The 16488-nt window shown below is 35.7% G+C and overlaps 1 protein-coding gene across 5 annotated transcripts in view; it reads left to right on the top strand.

The window, feature by feature from the left end:
• Window positions 1-15515, top strand: part of LOC120630207 (serine/arginine repetitive matrix protein 2) — a 35884-nt gene extending 20369 nt beyond the window's left edge. The window contains exons 26-42 of one of the 5 annotated variants that reach the window (XM_039899338.1): window positions 503-823; window positions 1204-1275; window positions 2285-2422; window positions 3802-3930; window positions 4575-4640; window positions 5091-5162; window positions 5382-5453; window positions 5767-6727; window positions 7213-7531; window positions 8405-8602; window positions 8848-9610; window positions 9892-10025; window positions 11079-11141; window positions 11992-12072; window positions 13124-13242; window positions 14006-14121; window positions 15387-15515. In XM_039899338.1, coding sequence (XP_039755272.1) covers window positions 503-823; window positions 1204-1275; window positions 2285-2422; window positions 3802-3930; window positions 4575-4640; window positions 5091-5162; window positions 5382-5453; window positions 5767-6727; window positions 7213-7531; window positions 8405-8602; window positions 8848-9610; window positions 9892-10025; window positions 11079-11141; window positions 11992-12072; window positions 13124-13242; window positions 14006-14104 — 3607 coding nt within the window. In that variant the 3' untranslated portion in view covers window positions 14105-14121; window positions 15387-15515. Of the gene's footprint in view, window positions 1-502; window positions 824-1203; window positions 1276-2284; window positions 2423-3801; window positions 3931-4574; window positions 4641-5090; window positions 5163-5381; window positions 5454-5763; window positions 6728-7212; window positions 7532-8404; window positions 8603-8847; window positions 9611-9891; window positions 10026-11078; window positions 11142-11991; window positions 12073-13123; window positions 13243-14005; window positions 14122-15386 lie in introns of all 5 variants that reach the window. The other 4 variants (XM_039899340.1, XM_039899337.1, XM_039899339.1 and 1 more) reach the window with 4 other exon arrangements.
• Window positions 15516-16488: the final 973 nt, after the last annotated feature.

Below are 16488 nucleotides of genomic sequence, written 5' to 3'. Positions count from 1 at the left end.
AATAATAAAAAAGTTGCACAAACAATGTTAGCACGAGGTTACTTATACCTACGTTCCATATTTGACATTGGTTATTAACTTTAACAAGAGGATAACGTGAGTTTTGCCTGGACTTGAGTGACACATGTAGGTCCAAAAAGCAAAAGATCTCTCTTCTGAGAGAGAAAGAAATAGTAGCTTCCAATTCTTCAAGCTTTCCCAGGAAAAACATTTTGTTAAGAATAGCACTTTAGACATGTCATTGCAGCTTAAAATCGTGACGTGACCTTGAAGGATTTTCAAGGGTTGTCAAGTTATGATATTTTTTTTCAATTGAAGTGTTTTTACCTGCATTTTTTTTTTAATTAAAGTGTTATTACCTTCACATTAAAAAAATTAATACCACCAAAGTACTCGGAAATGTCAACAAATCAAAAATTTTTTATTCCATAATTAAAATAAATAACTAAGAAGATTCCTCATGATGTATTAACTCGATTTTATAAGTATATTAATTCAACAGGCGATCTTTATCGATATCGGCCAACAGTAGTTTATCCGAAGACCCGAACACTTCTGTGGAAAGCATCGCAGATATACCAGTCACACTTTTCAACCCGCGTTACTCGGGGGAGAAGAAACGTCACTCGCTCTCGGATTATTCCGATCACAAAGAAAAAGAGAGTGAGATTAAACAGGATGGAGAAGAGACAGAGATGGAAATTGAAGAAGGAAAGAAGACAGGAACAGAATGTTCAAGTGATACATTTGCGCCTCGGACTCCGCAGGGTCGTAGGAGTATTAGGTCTTTAGGAGTTGGAGAAAGTACGCCTATGATCAACAGGTATTTTTTTTAAATTACCATACTAAAATTTAATTTAAAGATGTCAAATCCACACTAATATACATAGCTTGGTAGACCAAATGTGTAAAACGACGGGTTGGTAAACAAATTAAACTAGTGGGTCCAATCGGTACAACACTGAATAGTTTGAAATTCCTTACAAAAATACCTATATCCAGTAGTGGATGGGTATTGATTGGTATGATGAGGATGATGATGCTGGTGGATGATGATATCAAATCACATATAGAGTAGAATAACGGTCCGTTTTATCATAGCGACACTGCTATGTTTCGGTCTTAATGGCGTCCTTATTAATTACAGGGAGGATGTCAATTTTATCGCGACCTTGGTCTTAAATAAAACTACTTATTTCGCAGAAGTCGTTCCGGTACTCCGGAAAGGATGGATTCACCGGTTGTAACTCCGTTGCGAACTACAAGAGCGACTAGGTAAGTTTCTTATTATGTTTATGGAAGTACATTTACAGAACAGAACAGCGATGAATTTTAAATTTCGGCGAAAAATAAAAGCCGCTAAGCTATTCTTATACTGAGAAGAAACCCGTACATTGTAGTGCCTCGTTGCCGGTATCGGTTTTATAGTGATGCAGTCAAACTAGGACCTAGGTGAATTAGATCAAAATTCAAAAACATTCAAAATTCAAATTCATTTGTTTCAAATAGGCCTAGTTTATAAGCACTTCTGTCATGTCAAATGTCAAATGTCAAGTCAGTCTCTTTGCAGTGACTACCACCGGTTCGGAAGGCAGATTCCACTGAGAAGAGCCGACAAAAAACTCAGCAGATTTCTCTTTTCCAACATCATTTTATAGTTTAACAATCTTTAGAATTTTTCTGTTTTGTGAGAGATGAGAGTGGAGTGGCCTGCTTCCAAGCAGCCTTGTCGTTAAAGAATTCATCAATCTTGTAGTAACCACGGTTGGTTAAATGTGTTTTAATATATTGTTTAAACTTAGGTAAAGGTATATCTAATTACCTTCAGTATCATGTTATAAAAGTATATACCCCACAAAGGATTTCTGTACTATTCTCAGACGATATACAGATACCACTAGTTTATGTCCGTTTCTAGTAAGTCGATTGTTTATATCAGCTTTATGTTTATAATTAGTTATGTTTTGTTTAATAAAGATTGTATTATTATAAATACAATATTGCGAGACTACTGTAAGAATATTTATCTCTTTAAATTTGGCATGAAGGGATTTGCGTCAACTAAATTTCTATTATTCTTTCTCTGTCCCATAACAAGATCCCATACGACATTACACTATGGAAGTGTGCAAAATATAAAAGCCTAGTTTCAACATACTTTTTCTCGAAAGCGATTGCAAGTGCACAAATCTCATATCGTGCAAAATATCTCACCCTAAGGGCAAAAGATAAAAAGCTATTTTCAACACTTTTGTAAAATGTAAAATTTTATAATATGTCATAGGACCAGGTCGAGGTCGCGTACGCCAGAGCTAAGTCCACGTTCATCTCCACTGCCACCGATTTTGGAACAACCCAAGCATGAGGTGGAAAGTGAGCCTCATCCCAAAGCTACGACACTGAGCGTTCCTAGAGCACTAAGGTAATGAGACCAATTATGAAAATTAAGCTTAATTTGCTATACTCCGCGAACAGCAGCAGAATCTGTATGGTGTAGTTTATAATTTCTTCAATCCGTATACTCCACACCAAACAGATCCTCGGCAATGTACCCTCTACGCACGTTTCAACAAAACAACATCTCCAATGTTGAACATTTTTGAACATTGTTTACAATTATTCATTGTAAACAATGAATAATTGTTAACAATTATTGAAGAAATTATAAATTACACCATACAGATTCTGCTGCTGTTCGCGGAGTATAGCAAATTAAGCTTAATTTTCATAATATACTATGGATTTCCGCAAAGTAACGCCTGCTTCTATCCAATAATGAGATCAACTTTTTGTTACTTATTTTATTTGTTTGTTAGTTAGTTAGTCCAGTGGGAAGGAGCTCGACTGCACTTTCGGGGGGGGGGGGGGGGGGGGGGGGGTATTTCGAATTTCTTCACGCACCACCTACTTTTTTTTAAGATACCTACGTTTTAAGCAATTAAAATATCACTTGGTTGCCTGATGCTACATAATTTTCTCAAAGGTGTGTGGAGTCCACCCATCCGCACTAGGCCAACATGGTGGACTATGGCCTTAACCTGTTCGTTAGTTGTTTTTGAAGGCCGATTGGCGCAGTAGGCAGTGACCCGCTGTCTTAGTCCAATGCTGTGGGTTCGATTCCCACAGCTGAAAAATATTTGAACGTTTTTCAGTGTCTCTGGTCTGTATATTATAAGTATTATGTATTTTATTTATTAAATAGTCATCAGTTATCTTAGTACCGATAACACAAGCCAAGCTTACTTTGGGACTAGATGGCGATGTGTGTATGGTCGTGGTATATTTATTATTATTATATCAATGATAAGTAAGTTTAATTAATTTTTATATTATATTTAGTAGTGTATTATATTTACTCTAGGCACAATTTTTTTTCTGTGAATGCTAAGCTACTGTTGAAAATAATTACATCTATCTACATAGCTTTTGTATGATTACTCTATGCTAGTGTTAAAATTCCGATAATTATTCATTTGTTCTTTTTACCTCAATTCAACCTTTTTTGGGGGTGAAATTTTTCTAATATCCAGAAACATATACCGTTTTATTGGCCATACAAACTTTTATAGTGGGTCACCACCCAACCGCTGTTACAATCATAATGGTGGGTTTCAGCTACAGATCTGTTGTCCCTTAAGTATTTCGTTTCGGAACGGGATTCAAAAGCGTTTATTACCAGTTTATTTCATGCCAACAAAGGTTTTTTTTTTTAATTTCTGTTCTTTGCATAACTATACGATGATAAAAATTAGGATGCTTGACCATTCTTCTTAAATCAAACTTGTAACGTTTACCACACAGAAGCAGATCGCGTACGCCGGAGAGACAAGATAAACCCTACAAAGAATCTCCACGTCTAGAAGCTATTAAGGAATCTCCCACTAAGACTTCCGAAACGCCGCCCGCGTCTCCTTCCAGACGCAATTTGAGGTTTGCAGTGTTTACACCTATATTTAGTATTAATAGTAGTTGTTATTAAAATCAAATTTTATTCGAAATTCTTTATTCCGAGTTTGTTTCGTTGGAATATAGACGATTATAAGGAAAAACACTGATAAGTTCAGCCAAATTTCTGCCTTGCAGTGTTAAACATTGTAAATTTTTACATCTTCATGCATTATTCAAAAAAATCAAATATTAAAAATATTAACACAGAAATCAATGAATTAATTTTATAATTGTTGTCATTAAAACTTTTTATAACATATAAAAATATATATTTAATATTATGTATTGATTCTATATTTATTATTTGCAAAATCTTTATTAAAATAATATTTGACCAGAAATAAGTCCCTACTTATAATGTAAATCCGAAAACGTGTTTGTCTTAAATTATTATTTAGCTCTTCGAGGTATAGGGGCAGAAACCCTGTTTTCCGGTTCTGTGCTATATTTTATTACTACTTATTTCTTAGCTGGCTAGCTAGCACTGAGTATTTGTGGTAATTTAACCCAATACTCACCCGTGATTCGAACTCACAATCTCGTGATCTGTACTCGAATAAGCCTATTCTTGATCACGAAGCAGTTTGTGTGTCAAATTTTTGATAATTTATACAATTTTATTTTAGAAGTCGCTCACGCACCCCTGAATTGACGGCCGTAGTTGACCAACCTGCAAGTCCGCGTAGCTTGAGGCAAGTAACACTAGATCTATAAAAAGTTTATGTTATAATAGCGTTCTATTTTTTACTCAAAATATTATGAATGGTTCATAATTAAATCATAAAAACCTTATTTAAAATAATTTCTATCATATGCTATTTATTTTATAGTATTATTAATTGACGGATCAAGTAAATGGCCCGCCAGATAGTAAATTCAAAGCCGTCGTTATAAACAGAGCAACAATTCGCAGATTATGCCAGAAACAATTCTTAAGAAGTCCCGTCCTGTGTCCATCGATCTAAGGCGGAGTGTATTCAAGTGCCTGTAATAACAGCCGCAAACACACCCAGAAAACGTAACGAAAAGTAAGATTTTTGTCATGATTTCCAATATTTAGAGATCGCATCTAGGTAAGACAATCGACAAATCTTGTCCATAGACCTCTACAGATAATGTAAACTCATAAATTCTCTGTTTAGGAGTCGCTCACGCACTCCAGACACAGAAGTAATGGCCGAAGAAAAAGTTGTAGCTAGTCCTCGCAGTGTAAGGTAAGATATTCATGCTTCAAAACGCGAAGGCCCAAGTAGTGCGTTCCATCTAAGTCCGCATTGTATAAATTATGATCGCGTGCATTACGCAAATTCAGCGTACGCAAACGTCGACGTTATTAAAGGCGTTGGTTTGGCTTCCCGCTAGCTTTATAAATAAGTATAAGTATTTTCGGTACTTAAAATGAATCACTAAAAAACTTTCCTTTTTTATCATAGGAGCCGCTCTCGTACTCCTGAAATAGAAGTTACTTCGGAACCGGCCTCTGCAACAAGTCCACGTAGTTTAAGGTAATAACTTTATCTGTACACCAAAGTCTAATATTTCTTTATACATATATCACTTTTGATGCGTACAATACATAGAACAATTGTACATGGCAGTAAGATGCATGAAGGTGATAACTACATAAGCAAATCTAAGCTATAAGGGTTCCAAACACAAAGTCTGGATCTGAATAGGCTGCTAAATAGCAGACTAGTGAGAGCAAAACTTTGGTAATTTATTACTAATTGTATCAACTTCTTTGTTGTGCTTTGAATATCAGTAATGTATTCCTAAACTTATAAAGAAATGTTTGTAACAAAATTGTTTCCCCAGAAGCTGTAGAGCAAAAACACCAGAAAAACTAATGTCCCCAAAGAAGGAGCATGTTTCACGAAGCAGAAAATCTCTCAGTCGAATTGTTCTCGAAGCGAATACATTCGCTAAAACTAAACAACAACTAGAGATAATGGAGGCTGAATCGGCACAAGAAATGTCCGAAAGCGCTATTGAATGCACGCCAATGAAGTCCTCTAAAGAAATGCCTGGTTTAATGGACATTAATTTCTCACCTATAACTAACAAATCTATTTTACAAAGTTCATCTGAAAGTCTATCAATCAGTTCGGAAAAAGACATTAAAAACATAGAAAACAGTAATCCTGTTGTAAAACCTTTACCTTCATTCACAATAAACGAGTCTATAACAGAAAAATCCGTGTTACAAAGCTGCGATAGCAGTGTAGCCGACAATAGTGATACTCATAAAGAAAAGGGTGAACGATTAGTCACGGTACAAAGTGATATAAAACTACCAGCTTTCACAACTATACATGAAGATTTCGGTAAATCAGTACTGCAAAGTGCAGAAAGTAGCATATTTGAATCAAGTCATCAAGAAACAAATGTACAGATCATTAAAAAAGTTGAGGAAATTCCGAAGATTTCTTTCAAATTTAATGAGACTGAAACAGAGAGATCAGTTTTAGGAAGTTGCGAAAGCAGTATAGCTGAGGATTCCGTTAATAGAAATTTGGCTGATACTTTTATAGATCGGTCAAGCATAATGACGAGTGATAGTGAGGTTGAAATCAAAGATACATGGAAATCTCAGATGGAGACACAGGCGAGAGTAATCCAAAGAGAGAAGGAGAGTATTGTTGACATTGAGAGAGAGATTAATGAGATTGAAGGAGAGATGTCGGATGATTGCCGCGTTGAAACTGATTCCGGTGATGGAGAAAATGAGGAAGATGAGGATGAAGATGATTCCAGTGATGGTGATGAAGAAGAAAGTGAGGTAAGTAAATTTACTAAAGGAAAAATTACTTACTAAACTAAGGCAAGCAGCATTTTTAGTACAGATTTTTTTTCTTCATTCCAGTACAAGTTAGCTCTTAATTGAAATCCTTATTTAAAGGACATTACTATGTAGCTATAAGGCCGCCAAATTGTATACGTCGTTTTGTTATACTTTTCTTTTTGTTATATGTACTTTTTGTAGTGTGCAATAAAAGTATATTCATTCATTCATACTATTTTGCTTACAACATTACTATTTTATTTATGTTTTTTAGAAAAGTAGTCTACGAGAATCGTTTCTAAGTCTTTGTTTTCTTAAGTCTCGTGCTAGTGATTTGAATCAGACTAGGTAGTTTTTAAAAGTAAGAAAGTTCTTTGTCCACCATTCTCTAAACTTAAATTGATAATTCCAAAAGTGTGTCCTTTTCTACGGCGATCGTTGTGAAATCTATTTTCGCTTTTCTAATAGATTACAATTTCCAGGAATCGGAAATGGACGATGATGAGCCTAATGATATAATTTCTATCGACGATTCGGATGAGTCATCAGATACAAATAAACTGCAAATAGATGAACAATCATCTGATGTACCATTAAAACCAGATTCACTCCAAGAGATTGAATTAGTCGAGCACATTGAAGAAATGCCAACAGCACAGGACCCAATTGAGAATATGCCTGCAGATAAAGATAATATTAAAGCGATAACTACAGAATCTGATGTAGTTAAAGAAATGCCTGCAGGAAACCAAAAGATTGAAGAAGATGCTAACCTAGACACAAATACAGTTTTGAATAATGGTAAAGTATAAGATTTTTTAGTATTCGATGGCTAGTTATTTATCTTAGAGTTGTGTTGTGGGCACCATTGTTTAGACATTGCGATCCTCACAATTGTTGTTATAGGATGAATTTAATTCAAATTCAAATCTTACACTACAAGTTAGCCCTTGACTGCATTCTCACCTGGCGGTAAGTGATGATGCAGTCTACAATGCGGCCGTAGTTTTTGAACAGCGCAGACCAGAAAAAATCCGAAATTATAATTTTTTCCAAATTTGACCTGCCCCTGGCAGGGAGGTTGTCACATGTTTATTTGCACATTGTTTTTTCTAAACATAAAGATCAGTTTTTCGTGAGCTACTTCCCGACAGGGATGATGTTAATAAATATGCTATGAGATAATTATGTCTACAAGTTTTTTTGACCAATTTTGATAAGACACTAGCGTACCCAGCCCGCTTCGCCGAGCTAGATTTTGCTTTATTTTTTTTAAACAATAAACCTTACATAATTAAATTTTAATTTAAGTCTCATAATATATTAAATCATTTATTTATCTCCGTATTCATTCTCTTCTATTTCGGGCGGTTAAGATCATTATCTACACCATGTACACCCAACAATAGAATATCATCATAGTAAATAAAAGCTGTATTTGACAGTTCAAAAAAAGAAGTGCTTCGATCGTCACCAAACTTTACAGAATTACTCGCCAGGTCAATCCGGAGATTCCCTGAAAGTTTCATTGAAATCGGTCCAGTCGTTTCGGAGCCTATACGGAACATACCCACACACTTTCTCTTTTATATATATAATAGAAGAAGAGATAATCATGAGCATAAAAATATCTATTGGTGCGCTAGTATATAGTATTTTCATCCAAAATTACAGACGATCAAACGGTTATGGAATCTGAATCGGTTTTAGAAGACACTACAATAAATCAATTAGATCAAGCTCAGATGTTGTCTATGATTACCGATGATAACTCAGTTGTTGAATCAGATCGATCCGTTCTGAACTATTCAGATGAACATAAAGTTGATGAAGGCGATATGAAAGACAGCGGTGAGGTCGCGATGGATATTGGTAAGTTGTTTTCCTTGATATTCATGTGGGCTATACTTTTATTAAAAGGGAAGCGGTGATAGCACATTGAATACTTCACTTTCGGGGGCTCTAACTTATCTGTGTAAGTCATGTGCGTTTAAGTAATTAAAATATAACTAATAATAATAGGAAATAACTTTAATACATAAGTAGCTAAAAATACTGGATATGGTACGTATACAATAAATAAGATTGTTATAAATAAATTTATTGTTGTTTTATAGATCAACCTAAACAAACACCACATCTTGATAAAACTAAGCATGAAAATGCAGATCTTGCTAAAGATTTAGATATTGTTGATGCAGGCGTTCCCGACGTAAACCCTATAGCTGTCACGATAGATGAACATATCAATGAAGAAAAAACCATTGAAAGTGAAACCAAAACTGATAAAACACCAGCAGAAGTGATCGATAAAACTGGAGCTGAAAAATCAAGGGAGGGTACCGAATCAGAAAATCCAACGTCTACGAGAAAACGTGCGAAGTCAACTTCCTCAAATAAATCAAAAGACGAGACAGAACCCAAAACTCCAGTGAGGAAAAGAACTCAGTCAACAACTTCCATTAAATCGGATACTGCAGAAACACCTGACGGCGAAGCACAAGAAGTTTCTACCCCATCATCTAGAAGACGCGCAAAAACACCTACAACTACAGAAGTTAGGAGAGTACTTACTCGTAGAGCTTCCAAAGAATTACACGAGGATGTGTCTGAGGTAGATGAAGAAGTTCTGACACCAAGACGTCGCTCTACACGTTCTAGAAGTAAGGTAGACGATGACAACATGAGTGTTGCTTCTGACGCATCTGTCAAATCCTCTAGAAGCAAGGCAAGTGAGGAAGCTGGCGACGCGAAAGGCGTCAGGAAACGAAGGCAATCGGTGCTGAAGCCCGAGTTGACTGTGATACCAGAAGTTAGTGTTGAGGACTCGAAGTCAGAATCAGTTGAGGATATCATCAGTGACTACTCCAATACTAGAAGGTAACTTATTTTTTTTTTTTAACATTTCTCATAGAGTACAGAATTTATTCATTACTTTGAAATTCATGCAAATTAAAAAAAGTAATCATTTCGAGAAACACTACTTAAGTGGATTTTTAGTGATTTTTGATGCTTCTATATTAGACGTTTACACGGTTTCTGTAAGTTCTTTATTCTGTGGATGGTGGCTTTTTTTATTCAGACAAACCATCTGACTGCGTATAAAAAATACATTACAAAAAACATGGGTAGGTAAAAGAGTTTTTTTTTAATTTTTATAGGCTGACAAGACACCAAAAAGTAATGCTGGATTCATTGCTTGAACCGAAAAGTCCCCGCACTCCCCGTCGCAGAGCCAGTGCTACTTCTCGCTCCGAGATGGAAGACGACGATGTATTGTCCGGTGCTGATGAAGGTAGGAGAATAATTTTTGGTATTCCATACATCATTTTTTGGCACTAGACAGCTAATACCAACGTAGCCTTTTTAGTAATAAAAATAATACCATGGTATACAATGCATGAACACAGTGACTTTATGTCGTCTTACAACACTGAAATTGTTAATTTGTCCATACTAATCATTGGTATACAAAATAATAATGCTAACTAATCAAAACAGTTTCCGAAACCCTGTTGCTATAAATCTCGCTCCTACAAAGATTGATTCAGAACATAGGTCAGCCTCGCTTTAGTGCGGGTTACGGAGCTATAATCCGCTAGAACCAATAATTCCCCTTTTTATTCTGCGTATGATTTTTTAATTTATGACTGTCACTGCCCGCGGCTTTGCCTGCTTGGCCCATTGCATGTGCAATTTTTTTTATTCTTAAAGTGTTGTTAAAATTGCGAAGGCGTATATTAGTAAAGATGCTATAAGATATTTGCTCCTTAGCTTAGAAACTAATTATTTATAGGTTACAAAAATATTTTAGCCAATTATAACGCGCTGCATATTCGCGCGATATATCTCCACCCGCTATTGGTTGTTGCGTGCACAAATGCTATAAGCGAGATAGCACGAGTCTCTTGTTGTTTTTAAAATCTTAACGTAAAGCAACAAAGCCTGTACCTATTTCATTGGTGTAAATTCTGATTACTCTTGCTTGCTAAAGAATATTATCACACTTATAACAGTGATACTGTACAGGTCGTCGCCTTGCTTTCAACTTTCATAGGCAACAAACTTAAAATTTTAGCCAATCATAACGCACTAAATATTTTAGCCAATCTGCTATTGGTTGTTGCGTACACCAATGCTATGAGCGGGACACCACGAGTCTCTTATTTTCGAATTTCAAAACGTAACGTAAGGCAACATGGCCTGTATTTTATTGGTGTTTACATGTGTTTATAAAGCACTCTTCTTACGCTTTTAAGGAAATTGTCTCACTTATAGCAGTGGTCTTGCGATAAGCTTTGGAATTATTGTTTTTTCGCTAATCCCCTTATAACGCTGAACTCATTAGGCTCGGTTGGAACTGAAGAATCGCGAGCTTCTCCTGACTCCACTTCCGCTACTAAACCGCGAGGTAAGTTTGTAACCGACACTCATGCTTTTTTAACTTCTTTTATACTATATACTTCTGTTTAATACTTGATGTTCGTTTGCATGCATTTGTAAACCATTTTTTTAAGTCATAATGCCGATGCTAAACACTATGACTTCCTAATTGTCTTAGATGGTCATTCAAATAAATGATATTAAAAAAACTAAAACAACTCTTAAACTATTCTTATTTTTCATATATGTATTTTGGCATGCAAAAATCTTTTACACGACATTTATGAATCGCGCTGGATGTCTTTGAAGTAATATAAATGGTGGTTTTTATCGCCTTTGTTCCACCTCGTTGGATGTCAACCAACGCTGCTTATTTAAGTGACATCAAACGAATCCCTTGGAGTCACTGGAAACGATCGGCCCAAGACCTGTGGCCTTTGGCAGTGGTCGTCAACCTTTGAGATTATGATAAAATGGTGCCTATCTATTGCATAAAGAGCCGATACCTTCATAAAACAAATAAAAATGCTGTTAAATTTAAAATTTATAAGATAATGTAAATAATAATGTCTTTACAGATAAATAACAGTATATTTATCTGTAAAGACATTCAAACTGAACTTTTGAAAAAATTGGTACTACTTTTTTTCTATGCACTTATTCTGTCAAATGTAATGGTCATGCAAAAGTGTTGTCCCCAGAAAAGGTTTTTTATTTTCCTAAGTACATATCAAGTCAACTTTAATAGGTACAACTAAGAAACCTTAGTATCTAATTACGTTTCTAAATTAATTTGCTGTGCGTGATCTGATCGGTTGCGATGACATAGATATGTTGAAAATCATGCCTAATTTTTTTTTTTTCGTAAATATTTCTAGCTCGTTTAGCGAGAGCCGCGTCCGAGTCGAAAGCATCGCCGAAACCAGTTAGAGCCGCTAGGAGAGTGTCTGTTGATATTGGTACTTTTTCATCTTATCCCTATACTTAAAATTTTATTTCCGCATATCTAATACCAAAACGTGTGACGTGTGGTGACGGGCGATCAGACTACATTACTGGTCTAGTTTGGCGAATTTAAACATCGTGTGGAAAGGTTTCCATACCGGAGAGCACATGCTTCCTCACCCAGTTTTCCTTCACCGTTAAACCAAGTGAGATTTAATTACTAAAACCGCACATAGTTCTGAAAAGTTAGTTGCTTGCGTAATATCAAACTCGGGCCTATGCAAAGTAGACTGAAGAAGGTCTCTACAGTGTCTCTAAATAACCGACATAAACGTACGTGGATGAAGAACGCGGGCGACAGCTAGTGTGTAATTGTGTGTAAGGAAGTTAAGAATTGCGTGCCGGTGGTCTAACTCTGACTTCCGAAAGGCTAAAGTCCGAACCACTAAGCTATTAAATTAAAAACTAGCGGTTGCCCAGATAGATAGATTTAGTTTTTTTGTGTGGCATTCAATTTATTTGTAGTTCTAAACAAAGTTAAAGTATTCAGTATCGCTAAAACTTAAATGAGGAGTTTGCTGCTGTCCGCTGAGGAGTTCTGTCCTCTATCGCCAACCACATTCATCAGATCTACACAAAGTATAACCTCTATAGTACAAAAATCATTTTTTAAATCGGTTATAATTTGTCGGAGTTATAGTGTAAAATCGTCAAACACTTTAATCCCCTCTCCCAAAGGAACCGAGCTTAATGTCGGGATAAAAGTATCCTATATTACTTCTAACACTTCCAAGAATATGTGTTTGTGTTCCAAAGTTTCATAAGGATCGGTTAAGGAGTTCTTGCGTGAAAGCGTAACAAACAAACTTACATTGACCTTTATAATATTTAATGTCGGGATAAAAAGTATCCTATATAACTTCTAACACTTCCAAGAAGATGTGTACAAAGTTTCATAAGGATCGGTTAAGGAGTTTTTGCGTGAAAGCGTAACAAACAAACTTACATTGACCTTTATAATATTAGTAGGGATGTGTAATGAAGTGATATAAATATATTTTTCAGCAACACCAGTGGAAACTGCGTCACCAGCCAGCCCGGCCCGTGGTCGTAGAGCGTCTTTCACGCGCGCTTGCGAAGCATTACATACTCCTAAGGGCAGACGACCCTCTACTGAGATCAGGGTACGTGGGTTTTTTTTTAATTAATTTGCATACATTGACATGTGCTACTTATCTTTCACTTTAACTCTTTAACTTCATCTTCACTTACAGTTTTTCTTCACTGTCACTTTCACTTTCACTTCATGTTCACTTTCACTTTAACTTCATCTTCACTTTCAGTTTAACTTACCTGTCACTTTCACTTATCTTCACTTGCACTGTTACTTCATCTTCACTGTATTCGCTTCCAAGCTGAATAGTCACTATATTACTTTAATCTTGTTCCAAATTTAGATTTATAATTTTTTACATTCTCTGAGGTCCCTCCACTGGCTTCAGTTGTTACCACTGGAATGGCTGCATTGGCGTGCATATGGGTTTTAACCGGGGTAGACATTATGCAGGAAGATCGCATAAAATTGAAAAATTTCCTTCTATACAAGTTGTATGAAATTTTAAGGTTAGGCAGTGCATTTGTGAAGTTTTGACTGACTGACTATAAAAAAGTGACAGTACAATTTTGTCCCCTTTGAATTTCTACATTTGACATACGGAGTAGAGCCATTCTCCTAAGAAAAGAATTATAACAAGGAATAAACATATTTTTAACATTGGCTCGATGCCTAGAATAATGCCAACCGAAGAAATCTAGAATAATGCCTACCAACGTTGATATCAACGATGGAAGCATCTGATGGAGCCGGGATTATAGCAAATCATGTTTGACGTTCGTTGTAGTTACAATTGGTAGGTACAAGAAACTATAGTTTGTTGTTGCTCACAGAGTCAACATGGCTCCCCGGCGTCAGAAACAGAGGCCCCGGCAACCCCGGGTACTCCGGGCCGACGCGGGCGTCGCACCTCCAGTACCAGCCAGAAATAATACCATACAATTATCATGTAAGTCAAAGTCAAACATTTCTTTACCTAAATGGCACTTTGGCCCAAAGATGGCGCTTTTGGTTGGTACATTACATTTAAGTGTAGTGTTGTTATAGAGCTTTTTGTGGCGAGAGCTCTTTGGGGGATACTTCCCACAATGCTTGTTTCTACCGCTAAGCAGCATTGCAGCCATCGGTTTTCACTTACCATAAATAATAATAATAATAAAATCATTTATTCGCACGATTATTAAATTGTGACAGAAATCATAGCTCAGTACTATGTATGGTTGAATCACTGGTACCTAAACTGAGTAAAAACTAGTAATATAATAATGTGGGCCATCCATTAATCAATAATGGGTCCGTCAATTATTATTATTAAAAAAAATATGTTGCAATATTCCCTGTACACGCAGCTTGTAGGGCAATTTGGCAAATATATAATTTCGGAATTTCGTCCGGTCAGTCGGTTCTACAGGTCGGCATCAGTGTGCGAACCTAAATACACAAAAGGAAAAAAAAAGCAAACTAGTTCTATATTAATTATTATTAAAAGACGGAAACAACAATATTAATAAATAAATAAATATACTACGACACTACACACGTCGCCATTTAGCCCCAAAGTAAGCGTAGCTTGTGTTATGGGTACTAAGATGACTAATTAATATTTTCATGAATAATATACATAAATACTTATAATATATATATAAAAAACCTCGACACTGAAAAACATTCATGTTCATCACACAAACATTTTCTAGTTGTGGGGATAGGGATTTTTTTTTCACATTGAAGACATTTGGCACAGGTTTAGTTAAAACTACGTCCAATGGGGATCACAGGCAAAACTTATCTCAGAGGGCGCCACAAGAGATGCGGCCATGTCAAATTCAAAACAACATAACTTGTTTAGTTTGTTTTATTCGAATGATTTGTATCGATACACAATATGTTGGATTATAATTAAAGATATAAGATAAATAAGGCGATTCAATATGTTTGATTGAAAAGTATGGCCGTTAACAGCTTGTAGCCCGCTGATACTTTGAACAAGGTCTGGTATAGCCGGTTCGCTTATCACCTGTCGAGAGAATTGGCAGTAAGGATTGATGATGGATGTAGTTACAAAAAAGGCTAATAACAAAACAGGATGTAACACAAATTTGAAAAAAAAAAAATCAGGTCTGGACAAACCAGAATACATGCGTGACAATGTATTCTACAGGCATTTTTTTATTTTTCTGGTCTGGCGTTAAATAACTTAGCTTTTTGTTGCAGATGCCTAATGCAGTGAAATCAAGAGAACACCAGTGACTAATTTATTTAATTTGGTTTCCGTTTTGTACTAATATAATATTTTTGTGTCTCGCATTTACATAAGAAATAAAATAAGCATAACAATTAAAAAATCATTTATTTATTTATAATTATGGTTTCTATAATTAATAAATAAGGTTTCCAATTCAGTCAGCAATTCGAAGACATAATTTACTTCGTTTTTATATTTGCTGCTTTTTTTATTCCACTACAAGTAAGCCCTTGACTGCAATCTCACCTGGTGGTAAGTGATGATGCAGTCTAAGATGGTAGCGGTGTTATCTGTTAGTGAGTATGGTTATATTAATCGGTTTCTATGCGATATCGCTCCGGAACATTCAATCGCTTAGCGGCACGCCTCAGTCGGTAGAGTTTTAAGCCACAGCCAAGGCCTCCAACCAAACCGGACCAGAGAAAATTCAGAAATTATAAATTCCCAAATCAATCCCAGCCGTGCTGGCCGTTGCGCCATGGAGATCGCCAAAGCACATTATGGCTTGCACATTAAAAGGCGTTCAGCACAATCAAATGCTTTTCAGTGCATGGTTAGGTTTTTTGTTGCTCTCCGTTGAGTTTTATCCTTCTAACCTAGAGAAAGTAGCCTATAAGAAAATCACTTATTAATTTACTAAAAATGCGGAATGGGTTAAAATTATTGTATAACAACATCGTCATGATCGTAGAAGAAAAATCCATACATAGTTAAATAAAAAAGGATGTAGAATACACATATGTAGTTTTCAGACATAGGCCTGATCAGGTAAATAAAAAATGCTGGTCTGGGAGGCATATTTTAGTAGAAAAGTATAGAAAAAAATTGTAATTTTTTTTCTACACCATTTTTTTTATTTTCCTAGTCAGGCATTAAATTAATTTGACATAACGTCTCAATAGTATGCAGTATTTGGCCCTAATTTAGTCACATTTCGACTTATAGCTCCTTTTAATTGCCAGAGCGTGAGAAAACTGCTAAATTTTTTCAACCTTACGACATTTTAAATGCGTTTCATAGTATTTTTCATAATCTTAACGTTTCAAAAGTGATATTAGAAATAAACTTTTT

This window comes from Pararge aegeria, chromosome 16, assembly GCF_905163445.1.
Source record: "Pararge aegeria chromosome 16, ilParAegt1.1, whole genome shotgun sequence".
NCBI classification, from domain to species: Eukaryota; Metazoa; Arthropoda; class Insecta; order Lepidoptera; family Nymphalidae; genus Pararge; species Pararge aegeria.
Note: the sequence above shows the minus strand (reverse complement) of the source record. Positions and strands in the feature narration are given on the sequence as shown.